Source organism: Fopius arisanus, unplaced genomic scaffold (genome assembly GCF_000806365.1).
Source record: "Fopius arisanus strain USDA-PBARC FA_bdor unplaced genomic scaffold, ASM80636v1 scaffold00059, whole genome shotgun sequence".
Taxonomy (NCBI): domain Eukaryota; kingdom Metazoa; phylum Arthropoda; class Insecta; order Hymenoptera; family Braconidae; genus Fopius; species Fopius arisanus.
In genome coordinates this window covers 185,629-202,558 of record NW_011887798.1, presented here as the reverse complement: position 1 = coordinate 202,558, position 16,930 = coordinate 185,629, and the positions used below count along the sequence as shown (strand labels likewise).

At 37.9% G+C, this 16,930-nt stretch overlaps 1 protein-coding gene and 1 long non-coding RNA gene across 2 annotated transcripts; one reads left to right on the top strand and one right to left on the bottom strand.

The window, feature by feature from the left end:
- The first annotated feature begins 3 nt into the window (after positions 1–3).
- LOC105268594 (uncharacterized) lies at positions 4–16,549 on the top strand. The gene is made up of 7 exons (XR_892346.1): positions 4–88; positions 3,462–3,687; positions 7,085–7,326; positions 7,438–7,747; positions 9,229–9,479; positions 14,306–14,499; positions 15,964–16,549. It is a non-coding gene; the product is annotated as an uncharacterized lncRNA (long non-coding RNA).
- On the bottom strand, positions 3,626–7,215 carry LOC105268593 (uncharacterized). The gene is made up of 2 exons (XM_011308263.1): positions 6,943–7,215; positions 3,626–3,702 (listed from the first exon to the last, which is right to left on the bottom strand). Exons 1-2 carry the CDS (start codon positions 7,198–7,200, stop codon positions 3,646–3,648), a joined length of 315 nt encoding a protein of 104 aa, XP_011306565.1. The 5' UTR covers positions 7,201–7,215; the 3' UTR covers positions 3,626–3,645.
- Positions 16,550–16,930: the final 381 nt, after the last annotated feature.

The following is a 16,930-nucleotide window of genomic DNA, read 5'->3' as shown; positions in this document are numbered from 1 at the left end:
CGGTTCGACGAAACTTCCGAGTCTGATCTCCAACTGGGCTCTTTCTCTCGCCCCACTCTTCATCAGTTTTGTGGAACTCGAGTCTCAGGTAAAAGATTTTTTAGGCTTATCAGGTTTTATCGGTTGTTGGGTATCGTTCACGGGAGGATCATCTCCTGGGATAAGTCGATTTAACTTTTTCAAGAGGTTTTCCTGGGATATCTTGGTAGCTGGAGCAGATAGCGAAATGTTGTAGAGAACTTTTTTGTAGCTTGTAATTGGATCTAGAAAAAAGGTAATAACGAAAATTTTGGTATCTGTCTTAGATTCCAAGATTTTCAGTGGAAACTGGAAAATAGCCGACGTTGACCTGGATTTTTTAGGTTTTTATGAGATTTGTGAGGATAGCGTGGAAACTAAGAGGAATAACGGCATTTTTGTGGATAACTTTTTTGTAGGCCGGAATTAGCTCTATAAAAAGGGTAATAACAAAAATTTCGGTATCTCCCTTAGATTTCTAAATTAAAGCAAAAAACCGTCTACCGCTCCACTCTTGAAGTACCCATGTTCAATTCCAAATATCTCCAGATACACCCGAAGAAATCAAATGAGCTCTATCTCATTCGGAAGATATTTTACCGGCCTTCAAAATGACACCAATCCCTTGAAAATCGGTTAATTTCTCAAAAAGATATACCAAATTGAATATAAAATCTCATTTAATCGCTTCAGGTTATTTATGAGTAAATAATCTCGAGGGTTTTTCATTTTAATTTTCATCCTGAGATTGTGAAAAAAATTGGGAAATATGGTCGAAGGGCTCTGTTGGATTCTCCACCCAAAATTCAAGAATAGTGGGGCTTATTTTTGAATTCTGGCATAAATCCAGATGCACTCACCCACCAGAGACATCACTCGCCCCCTAGAGTCTCATGACGCTCGTCTCCAAAAAATGTTCTCCTCCTCACCGAATCCCCTGACACGAGTAAAAATACAATACTTGGGGTCCCAAAATAATTTTAAAATACAGATTTCAATGAATGAAGAAAAATGAGTGATATGTGGAAGGTGGTAATGACGTGGTGCTTAAAAGATAGACCCGTCAACCCTCGAATATGAGAAACAGGAATCGTTCTAGTCACTTGTATCTACCCACGTGCCTGGGATTCAGCCAAAATCAACATGGGGTTCACTTGATTTCTGTGACAGATCCACGAAAACTACAATTTTTTAACACTAAATCAAGTTCGGAATTTATTCGTTCATATTTATCACCTGCAGGAGAAATTCAAAAATTCGATAAATCGATTAATAAATGGGGGAATTCCCTGAATTTCTGGGGAAAATTGCATTTTTTTATGGGAAAACTCCAATTATTTATCACTAAGTCAACAATTTCTTCATTTATTCATCAATATTTATTTAAAAAATGCAATTCCATGCTGAACACCTGAATATCACCTGCAGGAAAAACCCAAAAGTTCTGCATTTAGTTCAATCGATAAATCGATTAATAAATTGCAGGATTTCCTGAATTTCTAGAGAAAACAGCATTTTTGTTTTCAAGGAAAATCCGCATTTATTTACAGTAAAATCAATATTTTTTTTATTACCCTGCAATTCCTTGATGAACGTCACCTGAATATCACCTGCAGGAAAAATTCAAAAATTCTCGATTCACTCCAGTCGATAAATCGCAATTCGTATTTCTCGATTTTCCCGCGAAAATTCCTTTTTAAAAATGAAAAACTCCAGTTTTCCATTTCAATTCCAATCAACCCCTAAAAACAATGAAAATTTCAATTGTTAAAAAATCGATTGCGTGAGGAATTCCATGGAATACTGGATGATTCTCAGGAATTCGTCGCCTTGTCGTGATAAAGTCGGAAGAGCCATTATTTTTCCTGCGTTATAAAAAAAAAAATTTTAATGGATACTTGCACGTTGGCAACTATCATTTCTACCTCCTGTCTCGCTTATATCTTTTTTTCCTCCAAATAAACTTCACGTACGAGAATTAAAGGGGGGAGTACTCGGGTAATTTCGCGGTGTATGTAATACCCGCAACCACCCACAGACTCATGACAGACATTTCAATGGTTAACCGGTGAAAAAAATCCTTGCGGCGGGTTAATGCATCCCAGGAATTTATTATCTTCACTTACAGTAATTTTTTTTCATTCAAAATCATCTCGTTCCCTTAAATATTTCAATAATTACTCCAGTAATTTCCAATTTTTTACAAGAAGAACACCATAAAATTTATGTGACGTAACATAAATTCATTTTGATATCGCGTAATTTTTTGTTTGATGTTCTGGTGTTATTCTGATAACTATTGATTTTTTAAATAAATTTATCGTCAAATAATTTCTTGGAAAGAAGTCGGGGAAAATCTGTGGAACAATTAATTATTTTCAGGGCAAGGACTGAAAACGAATAACGAACTGAGAAAAATTTCTCATGGTTGCCTGACTAATCATTAGCAATCAATTATTTAATCTTGTGTGTCTGAAGGTCTTGGTGTTGGTGAGCCGTTAGCCTTCTCCAATCGTCGAACCAATAATGTATAACGACACCAATGAGCCTTCGGTATTCCTATTTCTCCCCTTCACAACAATAATTATAATTGTTGAGCATTCTGCGAATATTATTGCGCAAGATGTTCCGCAAGTCTTCAATTTTACTAGAAAAAAAACGCTTTTATAGTATTTCAGTAATAAAATTTGCGGGACTTTCCAAAATTAATGGAATGAAACTCGAAATTTTTAATTTCGTCGGAAATTCTCATTCGTTTTGAAAAATCCATAAAATTTGGGATTTGATGTCAATATTCAAAAGATAATATTATTAATAAAATTATTAATTGTTTCAATTAGTATTTTGAAAATATTCATAATTCTTTGGATATTTCCAAAAATAATCACAATCCCGAATTAAAAAAAACAGAAAAATAGAAAATTGTTGTAAACTCATGATAAATATCGATTAAAGATTCTAGAATATTCCGACAATTAATTCTAATCAAGAAGTTCAAGAAAATTGATATATATATCAGCATGTCTCAAATTCCTCAAAAAAGTCCGTGATATTTATTTAATTTTTATGTAGTCTCCGTACACTGAGAGAAAAATTTAGAAAATTATAACAAACCATTTGTTTGCGACAAAAAATTATTGCTTTTATGAAACTACATTTAAAGTTGAGACTATAAAATATAAATTGACTGCATCCTCAGGGATATTTCACCGAATACTAAAATCAAATTTGAATTCTTGCAAAAAAAAAAAACGACTAAAGTTCCTATTGAACTCCAAAATTTCAATAATTTTTTTAAACAAATTTATTCAATTCGTCTATTTATCAATTTCATTCGTTAGTTTAAACGTTTTTTTAAACTAAATTTCGTTCTCAGTGGAGATGAATAAAGAAAAAATTAGATATTGCCCGATATATTATATATTTTGAATATATTATTCCAGGGGAATGGTGTGTTGGACTCCCACGAGGCTCTGGGTCTTTTGCTCGGTCAAGTAATTATCCTTGCGGTTTCACCGGCAGTGAAGCGAGCACTGGCCACGGGATTTTGCCCTTGGAGGAAATACCTCGACGCCCTCATGCCATCGTCATATCCCAGGCAAAATTTTCATCATCTTCGAATGCTGTCTATCGACACCCGCACCTCTTCATGCGGGTGAACACCTCCAGGTGAGCCCAATCCTCCTATAAATAAAACATTTAGTCACTTTAAAAAATATTTTGCCCTATCAGAAAATTGGACAACCTTCAGAAGGAAATCCTGAAATTTTCTCCAGCAAGAAAAAAATATGAATTATTTGCAGTAACTTACGGGTTATAAAAAATTCAATTTTTCCTACATAAAACGTGTGACGAGTAATTTTTAAATGGTATACGAAATATGGAGTCATTAACGTCAAAGAAAATGGTCAAAAACCCGTTACATTCTCGCAATTTTCCCCTTTTTTCCCCCTCTTTTTCAAGAGTTCGTCAAAAGTTATTATCAAGATGATAATTCCACGATAATTAAAAATCATGGGCAGGGGGGGGAGGAGGGGAGTGACGAATGAAGACATTGCAACAAAATCTGAGAACCTCGCGTCAGCTTTCACCATTGTTCCTCATAAAAGTTCCTCCTCCACATAAAAAACCATATTTTTTTTTTTGCCTTCCCCTTTTATTGAGCGTAGCGGTACGGGTACTCGGTTCGTCGCAAAATACATAACTCCATGTGCCACGAGCGTGTAAATACCTTGTAACGGGGACCCGACTTGCGGAGAAAAGCCTGATACAAACGCCTGGAGTTGTCTATCTCGCAATCCCCACGTGTGTCACGTACCACACATATAAATTGTTGAAGTGGATTCCCATATCAAATGTTGCGTACGAGCCGACCCCCGCTGTTTCCGCGGGTGGAAATATCAACGCGGATAAATACAGTTTTCTATTCTGCATTGACAGAATTTTTTTTCTCATCAAAATTCAAATTTACCGCGTAAAAACTTAATTAATATATTTTAAAATTCGTTTTTTTTTGCACAGATATTCAAATTTGCCGCGTGAAAAAATGCTCTGCGTATAAATATATTTGGCAAATCCGTTGAAAAATTCATTTTTTTCTTATCAAAATTCAAATTTCCCGCGTGAAAAACATTTCGCGCCAAAATTCAAATTCAAAAATTCAAACCACATGATTAATTCAATCCCCAGAAAAGCTATCAAAACACATTAAATATTTATTTAACAAATTAAACTGCTAGCCAAAAAAAAAATTCGCGCGTTAAATAAATTCTGCATAAATCCTCCGCAAGTTCTCAATCGTTTCTAAATCTTCAGGGCCGGATTTTCACTCCAGTCGGTAGGAGTCATTATGTACTCTTCAACTTCACGTAAATATATACAACGAAGGGGGGGAAAGAGGGAGAGAGGGTATATGTGAAAAAAACAGATAAAGGTCCCACGGCGTTCCGTCCGGTCGCGCGTTTCCGCTCGCGTTTTCCAACCATCTGCCACGCAAAACGGCATTCGTACACATCTCCTGGGGAATAATATAATATACCAGAATATACCAGAATATACCAGAATATAACAGAATATAACAGAATATAACAGAATATAAAAGAATATAACAACCCAAGACCCGCGACCGCGTTCGTGCGTATCGCCCACACCCGGACCCCCATTCAACTTCCGCTCGTCTCTTCACTTGCGTTTTTTTTTTATTATTTTGTTGTTTAAACTTGTCTCGATTCAACGATTGTTCGCAATGAACGGGTTTAATGCCGCAGGCGGGGAAAAGGGTGAAGACAAGGTGAAATCACAGTTTGTTTTCAATTACAGGGGATTGGAAAAGACCCGTAATGAGAATTTTTTTATGAGATTAATTGGTGGGATTATTTCGAGGAAATGCTCTGTCATTATTTGACTCGTAACTCGGGAACGAATGGATTTAGAGGAAAACGTGAAAAGATATTGTTTATGGAAAATTGAATTTAAATATTTGGAAATATTTCCGAAATCGGAGGAGATACCAAAATTTTCGTGGTAACCTTTTTTGTAGCTCTCACTCATCCCCGCCTAATCGATCTTACCAAAAATTCTGCTATCTCCCTTATATTTCCAGATTTTATCTAAAAACTTGGAAATCCTCAAAACCAATTTTAACATTTCCACTTTCATTACATAAACGATCATAACTCCAAAACTAAGATAGCCATAAACATGTTCGTAGAACCTTTTCCACAGCTCTCAACGAGCCCTACAAAAAAGGTTCTACCCAAAATTTCCGTATCCCCCCTCATCCCAAAGATATCCCCAAAAAACCCCCAAAATCCCCAAAGCACCGAAAAATTCTCGCTAAAAAAATGATTAAAATTCAAAAAGAGGTGTACAACCCGCATAAAAAATCGTACATCATGTCAGAATGTGCAAAGAGTTCGTCAGGGTCGTGGATGGTAGGGAATATAATCCAGAAAGCGGAAGCGGGGCTTTCCGCATCGGTGGCTGTGAACAATGAGACCGCCAAGTTCACGGCACGAGGACTATCTTTTTCTCGTACATACGTTCACTCGTTTTACGCGAATTCCAACCTTCCCCTCCCCCCCTTTTCCTCCCACCATCATCCTGAAGATTCGCGTATATTTATTCTACGTGTGAAAAATTTTTTCCTACAACTCCATCTCCCTCTCGCCACTAACAATTTCCTGCAATTTTTCATTTTTTTCATCATTCGCTTGATTTTATTTTACAAAGAGAAAAAATGATCTACGCGGAATTATGGAATGAACTCGGGTGTAATATGATGAACGAAATGGGCATGCGATAAACCTCTGCACTTGGTAGAAAAGTGGTGCACATACGGAGTCGTAAAATATTGTTTCATGCTCGCAAGGCGTTTAATGCGTTTTGCAAACGTGGAACGAATGATTATACCAGAGTGATTACCACCTCTCGCATTCTCGATGGATAAAGGAGAATAGATCGGGGGAATGTCTAGCCAATTGTTTATCATAATTTTTAACAATTCCAGTTCATTTATTCCGCGTTAATTCAATCTCAAAATGAGTTCCTCCATAATTTCGCAAATATCTCCTAAATAAATATACATACAGAAATTTTCATATCAACCATTTGTGTAGGGCGTTTCGTGACCTTGAGAAATGATTTAATCAAAAATTTCGATATCTCCTCTCGTTTAGGAGCTAATCACGGAAAATCGTTCGATGTGCTAAAAAAAAATTTAAATATCCAATAAATACCGATTTCTTCATTCTAATTTAATTACCAAGCGAAATAAAATGAGTGATTGGATAAAATGTCACGAGTTGACATTAAAATCTCTTTCCTTTCTCCCCAGAATAGCCCACGTCGTAAAAATGACAAAAGAATTGCATTAACCAAAGAAATGAATTCGCTGAAATGAGTGATTCATCAGAAAAAATTTACCTTTTGTCCACTGGTGATTATCGATCTCATTGTTTCAACGATTTCCATTGACCAATCCTGCAACGGTAACCCGTGGATTGAGTGAAAATGTTCAACAGGTGGTTGGCAACAGGTACTCGAGGATTCATAATATGACTGATAGCTTCCAGGTACACCAGTTGTCTCCTCTCCAAGGGCATCGACTTTCCACACGAAGAGGACGTTCTTCCACCGAAGATAGATGATGATTATGATCCATGACGAATCCCCAAGTTTCATTTGATGAAGACGAAGCAGAATCTGATGAATTCCTCCACCTCATTTTCAAAACAAGAAGATACAAATATTCTTCCTGAGATTCCGGGACATCTCTCGTAGAATAATGATCAAGTACATCTACCCCAGGTAATTGAATTCCTCGTAAATATTCGGTTGAAAAGCTGCATAAACTCTTCCACAAGCTTTCTCCGATAAAATTCCCATCAAAATTAATGTTAATGATGTTATATATTATAGGAATCATCAAATGAATCAAGGGTTTCATGGTTGGACGGTGGAAATTAAATGAATTGGGAAACGACTGGAGTGATAAGAAACTGATGAGACTTACCTTGAGTACGGCATTAAACATCTCAATTAAAATGGGATGTTGATGAACCCTTGGAGATTGTTGGATTACGTCGTGTTGCCGGACGCTGTGTATGACACGGGAGCTCCACGGGACTGTTACATTAATCCCCCGTGAATTCTTCCAGTGCCATTGACAGTGTCCAAGCTGATGGAATCAATCAGGAGCACCAGGACTTGATTATGGATACATTAGCAGGTGCGTTCGAATAAACCGACTTTATCACGGGATATCTCGAGATCCAAAAGAGATATCGATTTAATGGTAATGACCTTTCCAGTGGAGAATTCCATCATCTCCAAAAGAGGTCATTACGAAAATTCTGTGGTTGCAATAGATTTCGAGAAATCCGCGAAAATCGAAATCAGGATGAATCCGGAAATATGAATTCAACTATCGCGACTTCCGCTCATTATATCTCGTGATCTAAAAGAGATATCGAAATGTTCGTTATGACCTTTTTGATAGACAATGCTCTCCTCTGCAAAACAATTCCCCACGAAAATTCTGTGTCTCCAATAGATACCGAGATATCCCCCAAACTTAAATGAAAATCATCAAACATTCCACCTCCACCTGCAGTTACCGAAGACTAAAACCTCCTCAGTGTCTCTCCCCACGTTCTCAATCTCCTCGAAACATCCTCTTCCCGGAAATGTCGAGTCCCAGCAATACCACAGTCCCTCCTCGCATCATCAACCCCTCGCAACTGTCCTCTGCTTCACGTTCCGTGACGCGAGCATTCCCACAGATCGAATCGTCAAGAACCTCAACACCATAGTCTCTCCTTCGAAAGCCCCCTGGACCGGATCAACAACCTCCATCCTCTCTATTCCCCCCTCTCCCCCCCGTCCCACTCCTCTTCCTCTAAAAATATTTCAACTTTATTTCATTCTCGCTGTGCCTCACTCGCCCTTTGATTCGTTCCAAATTACGCTGTAAGTGGTTCCCATGAAAAAAAAAAATCATAAAACCCATGACGATCCCAAAATCATTCCCCCAAAAATCCCACCCTTCCCCCATCAATAAACAAATAAATAAATAAATAAAACTGCCTAAAACAGCCAGAAACTCAACTAAAAAATTATTACCAAAACTGCATTCTTTAAAAATGTCAATCTTCCGATAAGAAAACGTCAATTAATCCCAAAAATCGGAGATAATCGACAATTTCCAGTGCTCGTGGTTTTTCCCGCTTTCCCCTGGGGGTGTGATACGGTGGGATAGGTGGAGTGGAGCGGAAAGGGGGAGGAAAAGGGGAGGAAAAGGGGCGGAAAAGGGGGGAGAGAACATTAGTCTTAGAAAACATTTTGGTCGAGAGATAAATAATAAAAAGAAGAAGAAAAAAAAAATATCTCTTAACTGCTGAAACTGGTTTGAAACGACCTCGCGACTTTTTTTCCACCTCTTCAGCGTTTCTGCCATCTCTCCCCTCTCCCTCCCCTCCTTCCTCCCCCTCGCCCCCCGTCCCCCTACCACCCACCACTGTTCGCTTCGCAGGTGCGCCCTTGATCCGTGTGTGCCCACGAGAACTGTGGGAATACCGATTCCACTTCCGTTTTTTTTTTTTTTCCTCCACCAGAATTTCTTTCTCAAAAAATTATCCCACCACCCCCACCACCCCCGCGAATTAATCAATTGAAATTTGAGTGATTGATGTTAATTTCTGGTGATTCTAGGTGGGAGTGAAGGGGACGTGATGCAAGAGATCTTGAAACAATGAGAGTAAAAGGAATTTATCGTGATGAAAGAGAAAAAGAGAAACAATCTCGAAAAGAAATGATAATATACAAGTCAGTTGTCACCCCATCGCCGGTGAATTTATCCTGTGATCTCGAAACTCCTGGCACGTACCTCGAGGAAGAGTTCGTCATCTCTTCAGTTCGTGTCTTGACTCAAAAATGGTCTTCCCACGTTGGAGACAGCATTGGTGAGTGGATTTTACTTGGTTTTAAGAATAATTCATCATCCCTGAATTACTCCAACATCTCCTCGTGGATTATATGTAACTTCGTGGGAATTACGTCATGCGTACGACGACCCGCGACTGTATCGCATCGATATTTATGTAACCGCACAACAAAATTCAATGACTCGCGATCGTCGATTTATCTCCAATGATAGTCAGTTAGGGTAGATAAATCTTACTCAGCATTTACTCGATTACGAGAACTCCCTAGATTAAATCAACCCCTAGAAGTCGTATTCCTCCAAGGATTTTTAACAATTAAATTAAAAATCGTAATTAACTCTCAAAACTAGGGAATCGCGTTGAAATCGTTAAAATCGTTAAAATAGCGTCGATTAGACTAAAAGAATTTCAAAGGATCGTCCATTTTATTTATAAATCGATCATAAAACTGGAGAGTAACTCACACCCTGACTCAAATCCAATAGATCCTATACCTCAAACTCTACCCGATGGGAAAAAAAATTAAACTACATGGAGAGACCAAAAAAAAAAAAACTGAACTGAACTCACTGGCGAACCGGTTGCTCCCAATGACGTGAGCCAACTGAACCTGCTGGCAGGCAGGTAACGCCAGGTAAACTATTCTACGTAGAAGTCCCGAGGAGCGGCATAAAGGAGGAAAAAGGTAATGGGAGAGAGGGATTTGTAGAGAATGAAGGAGAAGGGAGTGGAGGAGAGTGGGCATCGGTCCGTGGAACACACAGACTTTAGCTGGAGAGTCACTCGTCTGTGACTCGCCCCTCGTCCTAATGACTCCCCAGTGAGTCCAAAAGAGACAGAGCCATTCAATTATCATGCACCTGAGGAGGAACATCCTGATGATGGTGGGGGAAGACATGAGTCACTCAGGGGTGCCGGATAGACCAAACAAAATGGGCAAATGCCAGCTAATGGCTCTTGGTCTAGTCTCTTCTGGATCCTCTTTTGATGGCCTATTATTCTATCCTAGCCTGTGGTATCTTTTGGTATTTTATGGTATCTTTTGGTATCTTTTGGTATTTTATGGGATCTTCTGGTACTTCATGTCCAGACAAAAGAGTACAGTTATCATTTATTTTTGACTGAGCCATGGTGATTGATTGCTTTGGAATTGGAATGACTCTGACGATTGCTTGACGATTATTAGGTGAAGGGATGACGTGGACGTTCATTACGTAAAGAGGAAACGGAGCGTGACTCTTCAGGTGGAGTTTAATTGTCTCTTTCGTCTTCGAGGGGCTAATGATTTTTTTTATTTTATTTCGGTTAGTTCTTTTTTGGATTTTCTTGGGTTTAGGCTGCCACTTCCTTGTTGGTGTTGCGTTTTTCTAGTTCGGGCATGAGTCAAGCGCGACGAACGACCGATGAGGAACTCTCAGGTGGCAACAGGAAGAGATTTTTTCCTTTTTTCTTTTCCGTTTGGGAAAGAAATGGAGGAAAACATTTGGGAAATTATTGGAGGTCTTTTTGAGGAAGTCGGGATGCTATGTGATTTTTTTTTTTTTAGTTTCGATGACTTGAATGATTCTGAGTTTTTTGAAATTGATATGCACTTTTTAGTGCTGGGAATTCATTTGAAATTCCAATTTTGCGAGTTTTTGTACTATTTCTTCACAATGTGCGGGAAAGTCACTTTATTTTTAAATTATTTCTCGGGACATGGTGACGAAAAGGGATTTTTTGCATGTGTGATTATATGTTCGCAACTCGTGCAGAAACTGTATTCCGTAACAAGTGCGGAAAAGTGATTTTCGACGTGCGGCAATTTAGCAACATGAGCTGAAGGCAAGTGTATAATCCCACACGTCAAAAATCCCTTTCCGCACTCGTTACGAATAATATTTTTCCCCACACGTGCGGTAAAGTCACTTTACATTGAAGTTACTTTTCGACGCGTCGTGATGAAAAATTATTTTTGGCGTGTGGGAGGTTTATAGCTCAAGCCAAAGGTGAATGGCATAATCCCGCATGCCAAAAATCACTTTTCCGCACTTGTTACGAAATATACCATTTCACTCTTCTATATTGTTATTTTTTTTTTAAAAAAAAGGGTAAAAAATGTTGAAAATTGTTCTGAAATCATAATGTTCTCTCAATTCTCCATGCACCGATTCATAGGTGGATTTAACACGAGGATTGAGGGAGAATGTTGCCGGTAGGCTGAACCCGGTGTACCTAGCGCTCCACTAACTTTCAAATAAACTGAGTACGCTGACCCCTGGGTAGAAGACTCAACGGTGCGCATCAGGATATTTCTTCAGGGATTGATTCAGCTTTATACTTGCAGCATTGATCAATCCCATCTAATTAAACGCCTCGATAATTGTTCATTTAATTACCACCCGGTCAGGTACCTTCCAGAAATTTCAGCGTCATTTTTTTAAACTCTCACGATTGCTGGAGATCGAAACAAAGCAATCACTTGGGGGGTCAATGAACGGAATTGTAGCGTAACCCAGGGAAAAATAACTAGTTTGTACAAGTAATACATACCGTGTATGTGTGCTATTATGGATGGGAACTCGTGGGATCATCGGGGAGACTTTCGTCAATTCGGGGCTTTTCGTGGTGGAGGTTTCAATTTTTTTCTTTTGCGATTTTCGAAATGGAGTCATGAATCTCTGGGGAGGTGGGATAGAAGGATGGGGATGATTAGAATCCCAGGATTTTTTGAGCTAACTCCAGGAGTAATTGATGAGATTGGAGGAAACCTGGAGGAAAAACTCCAGGAGATGATGGAGGTGGTGGTCTTTGAGAATTTGAGATTGGAGAAATACGAAATGAAAATCATTCGATAAAAATGAAAATAAATTATTGGAATCTCCCTGGAGCCTTGATCTAAAGCTTTCTCCATTAGTTCCAAGACAAATCAACACGGCTTGAACAAACCCAGAGGAAAGAGCTCCAGGAGACGATGAAAATGGAATTCTACCAGAATTTGGGATTGGAGAAATAAAAAAGGGAAAACCATTGGATAAAAATGAAAATAAATTATTGGACTCTTCCTGGAGGCTTGACCTGAAGCTTTCTTCATTAGTTCCAGGACTAATTAACATGATTTGAAGAAATTCGGAGGAAAGAGCTCCAGGAGACGATGAAAATGGAATTCTTCGAGAATTTGGGATTGGAGAAATAAAAAAGGGAAAACAATTGGATAAAAATGAAAATAAATTATTGGACTCTTCCTGGAGGCTTGACCTGAAGCTTTCTTCATTAGTTCCAGGACTAATTAACATGATTTGAAGAAATTCGGTGGAAAGAACTCGAGGGGATGAAAAATGGTATTTTTCAGCAGTTGAAAAATGGTGAGTTGTTGGGTTTTGTTCTCCCTGATAGTGCGGCTCGTTGAGCGTGCCTTGTGGCCGTTTTGTTCACAGGCCACAGAGTATGCAGGTGCATTAACCGGGCATCCTAGAGGCGCCCAACACCGTAACGTATTTCATGGAGAACTTGAGAGCCTTGTGGGCTCGTGCTTGTGGATTTTCTCAGGGAAAACTCAGATATTTTTTTTTTTTTATTCGACAGATTCTGCAATTTGAAATTCCTCCGGCACTTGATGCTGATTGGACAGCAGATGGCGGAATTTATACGCGAAATATGCGGAGTCATTCGGTTGTGGAATTATTTGTGGCTTTTTTGCTTCAGGGACTTGAGGTGTTGTATCATGAGGCAAATTGAGTTGATGATGATCCAATTTGGGTGGGCGCCAGCAATTTATCCTACCAGGTGTCACGTTCTAATCTTCAAGACTGGAGTTATCAGTAATTACTGTAATTGATGAGATCATAATGAGAGTGCAATTGTTCCCGGGGGCTTTCCCAGGTCAAGTAGGAAAAATTCAATCGGTTTTTTACGAATAACTCCTAAACTACAGGAGATACCGAAATTTTTGTTGAGACCTTTTTCGTAGAGCTGATCGAAAGCCCCAAATAATCATCTCACCGAAATTTCGTTATCTCTCTTGCTTTCTCCGATATTCCAAAAAAACGCAGTGAAGTGGCGAAATCAAGCGAGTGAAGTTCGTTGGTCAGTTTTACGGTAATATCTTCTAAATTACAGGAGATAGAGAAATTTTTGATAAAATATTTTTTGTAGGGCTGGCGGAGAGCTCCGAAAAACCTCATTACGAAAAATGCATTATCTCTCGTAATTTTGGAGATATTTCCGAAATTCAATGAAACGCGGATATTTTAGTTAAACGATTGAAGCGTGAGAGTTTAAATCGATAAATGAAGTACTTGAAAAAAAAATTGAAGGAACGACTGGCGTGTGTCCGTACACCTCAGAACAGATGGTTAAGGACATTCGAGCATTTTATGGGAATATTTTTCCGTTTAAATACCTCTCCCTATTTTTAGTTGCACGTAAAACTTTTCATTTAAAACCCATTTGACCGCAGATTTCACTCATTTATTCATAAAAAAAAACATTAAACCCCGAATTATCAGTTGATTAATTGATACTCGACTCACCAATTACAATTACTTTAATTGTAGCAAAAGGGGTTTGAATTAATAATTTTTATCATTCGTAAAATTGGAAATCGACGATCTCTGAATGGAAAAAATGTTGAAAAATAATTAAATCAACAAATTCAATGATTTAAAATGTCAGGATTCACGATAAAATCATTCGCCCTTAATTCTCGAGAATTTTAATGTCAAAGGCGAATGGTTTGATCTTCAGATCACAATTTTATCCGACGAAATAAAAAATAAATGGGAATGAAATCCTCACGGGATTGAGTGATTGAGTTGCCAATCAAAAGACGAATGTTTACATTGATAAAATTTTATTTGGAATAGCGATGAAAGGACGAGAAGTGAACTGGAAGAAAGGGAATTGGTGAAGTGGGTCTGGGGACAGTCCGGAGATGTGACAACTCGATTCAAAATGGACATGACCTCGTGACCCGTCGGGTTCATCCCACCCTGGTGAGACGAGTCGACTATAACGGAAACCAGTTCCCCTGGAAAAGCGATTACCTGGTAAAAAAAAGGTAATAAAACATTCAAGTGGAGTTGCAAACATTGAAACTAGATGTTTCACTGAACGAGAGCCACTTTCAACCTCTTTTTGCACCAACTCTGAATTTTCCTGAGAAAACTTCGTGATTATTCCCCATCAAGTTCCTCTTTGTTTATGCTTTTCTAAATATTTATTTTTCCAATAATAATCCTTTTTTTTCATCATGAAATCCACTGGGAAATTTTTTTTATTCAACTCTCGGATTTGTTTCGTTCAGAAAATTTTGTCTGGGATGGAATTATTAATATTTATTGTTGTTCTTTTTTATTATTGCAATTTTACGGGAAATTTAATCGAGTCGTGGAATTTTCCGTGTTTTTTGGTTCACGTCCAATTTTCATGATGAGATTTCAATTTTTATTCTGCGATTTTGAGGAATTTTCTTCTATTTTTGACAGGATCACAGGAGAATTGAAGAAGTATCTTGTGTAATCAAACGATCCAAAATACAATAAACAAATTATTAGGATAGCAATAAAAAAACGAAAAGAAAAAATTGTACGCGTTGCTTCTGCATCGGTAAATGAAAAACGAACTTTTCGTTATTCACCCTGAAGCTCTTAAAATTCCCCTGGCATGTTCCCTCACCCTCTGGGAATTACCCCTAGAATCAGAGTGATGCACCGATGCACATTGATGTTGGCATTCGTCTTAGGAAGGGTAACAGGTGTTGAACGAGTGTTACGCGTTAGTTTTGCAGGTGCCAGGATGAAAAATATGAAAAGTTAGTCTCTGCAGGTGCACATTTATGCCCAAGTGCGTCTGGTTTTCCCAGTGAAAAGTGACGCCTCAATAAATTGATAATGAACAGAGAAAAAATGTATATTAATAAAAGTGGGAAAATTAAAATAATAAAGAGAGCCGTGGAGGGGCCGGAGATACGGCTCGGTGGATGGATTCGCTCTGCCGCATTTACGTACACCCCAACCCTTATTTCAATTCACAGAACCGGGGCAATCAACAGGAGAGAGTAATTAATTATTAAAATTTCAATAATGATAATGAGGGAGAAATTCAAGAGGGTTTCGCTCATTTCGCTGTTTTTTCAATCGTTTCGATCATTGATTTTACGTTTCTTTAAATTCCAAATGAAATTCAGAAATGGAAAAGTAAAAGTAAAAGTGAAATCAATCGAATCGGACACCAAATTAATTGATTGGAATTTAGTTATTCATTATAAATCAGTGGATTAATTAGATTAATTAGAAATGAAAGTTTAAAATTAAGAAACACAAGTCACAATGAAGGATTTTTAATTTATCTGAAGAATAATCATAAAAAATCGAATATCTTCCCGTAAAATTCTCAAATAAATCCCGATTTTCATAATTTTTAATATTAATTCGGTGTATTGTTTAAAAAAAACCGTGAAATCATCAATATATTTTGGTAAATTGATTCATCACGTTGAACTCTGTATTCCTTCTGTTTCCAGGTGGATAAATTGAAATCCCCGAGATTAGATTTTCCAACCGAAGAAAATGCTGAGCTACCGATGCCCATCAACCATACGGTTCATTCCCCCATCCTCTGGGTCTCATAAAACACGTTTTAAAACGCATGAAAGGTGAGAGAAGAAGCCAGTGTTGCAGAGTGCCGCTGTTAGCGCATCACACTATGACTAATTACGTAAAACTGGAAGTTACCGAGACCAAGTCATTGTCTCCCAATCTCATCCATCTCCCTCCTTCCTCCCCCCCCCAGGTAATCCATTTTTTAATTTAAAAAAATCACAAAACCATAAAAAAAAAACCTCCATCGGACGATTATCATCCAATTAATTCAGCAATTAATTACTCACTTTATTTATTACTCCATTCACTGACTTTCCCAGAAATCTATTGTTGCATCAAATCCCCCCATTCATCAGCGAAAATAATAACTTTATTGTTGACATGTTAATAAATCAATCGACGATTAATTCTCCAGAATATTTACACAATACTTCAATAAATTCTCGTAAGTCTCTACGATTTAATTTCCTAATCAATTATTCGTGAAAAATATGAAACGCGTATCATTTTATTTATTTTATTTTATGACATTTATAATAAAAATCATTAGATAAAAAGCTGATTTTTATTTAATGATAAAAATATAATCCAACAACGTTTCCCTCAGAAAAAAAAATGTATCAGTTACTCGACAGTAATTAATTAGTCCCCTCTAATTATCTTGTGAGAATTGAACTGAACATTGCGGTGTGTTGCAAACAAAATATTCTTTGTTAAACAATAATCCTCGTGGGGCAAGGGAGGAGGGGAGGAGGAGGGGTAAATAGCATTGGAAGAGTTGGATAAATGCGGAAGACAGGCGCGACATCCTGTAGGTGATGTTGTCGCACTAGAGCTCATCTTCCCCTTCATTCCTTCTTTCTCCGTGCCTCTTTGAATTTACGCTCC

What these genes read in the sequence shown, in the direction of transcription:
- LOC105268593 (XM_011308263.1), bottom strand. Translation starts at nt 7,200, where the DNA reads ATGAAACTTGGGGATTCGTCATGGATCATAATCATCATCTATCTTCGG. An exon ending in TAATCACCAGTGGACAAAAG is followed by an intron (nt 3,703 to 6,942) that starts GTAAATTTTTTC and finishes TTTTATTTATAG; the next exon opens with GAGGATTGGGCTCACCTGGA.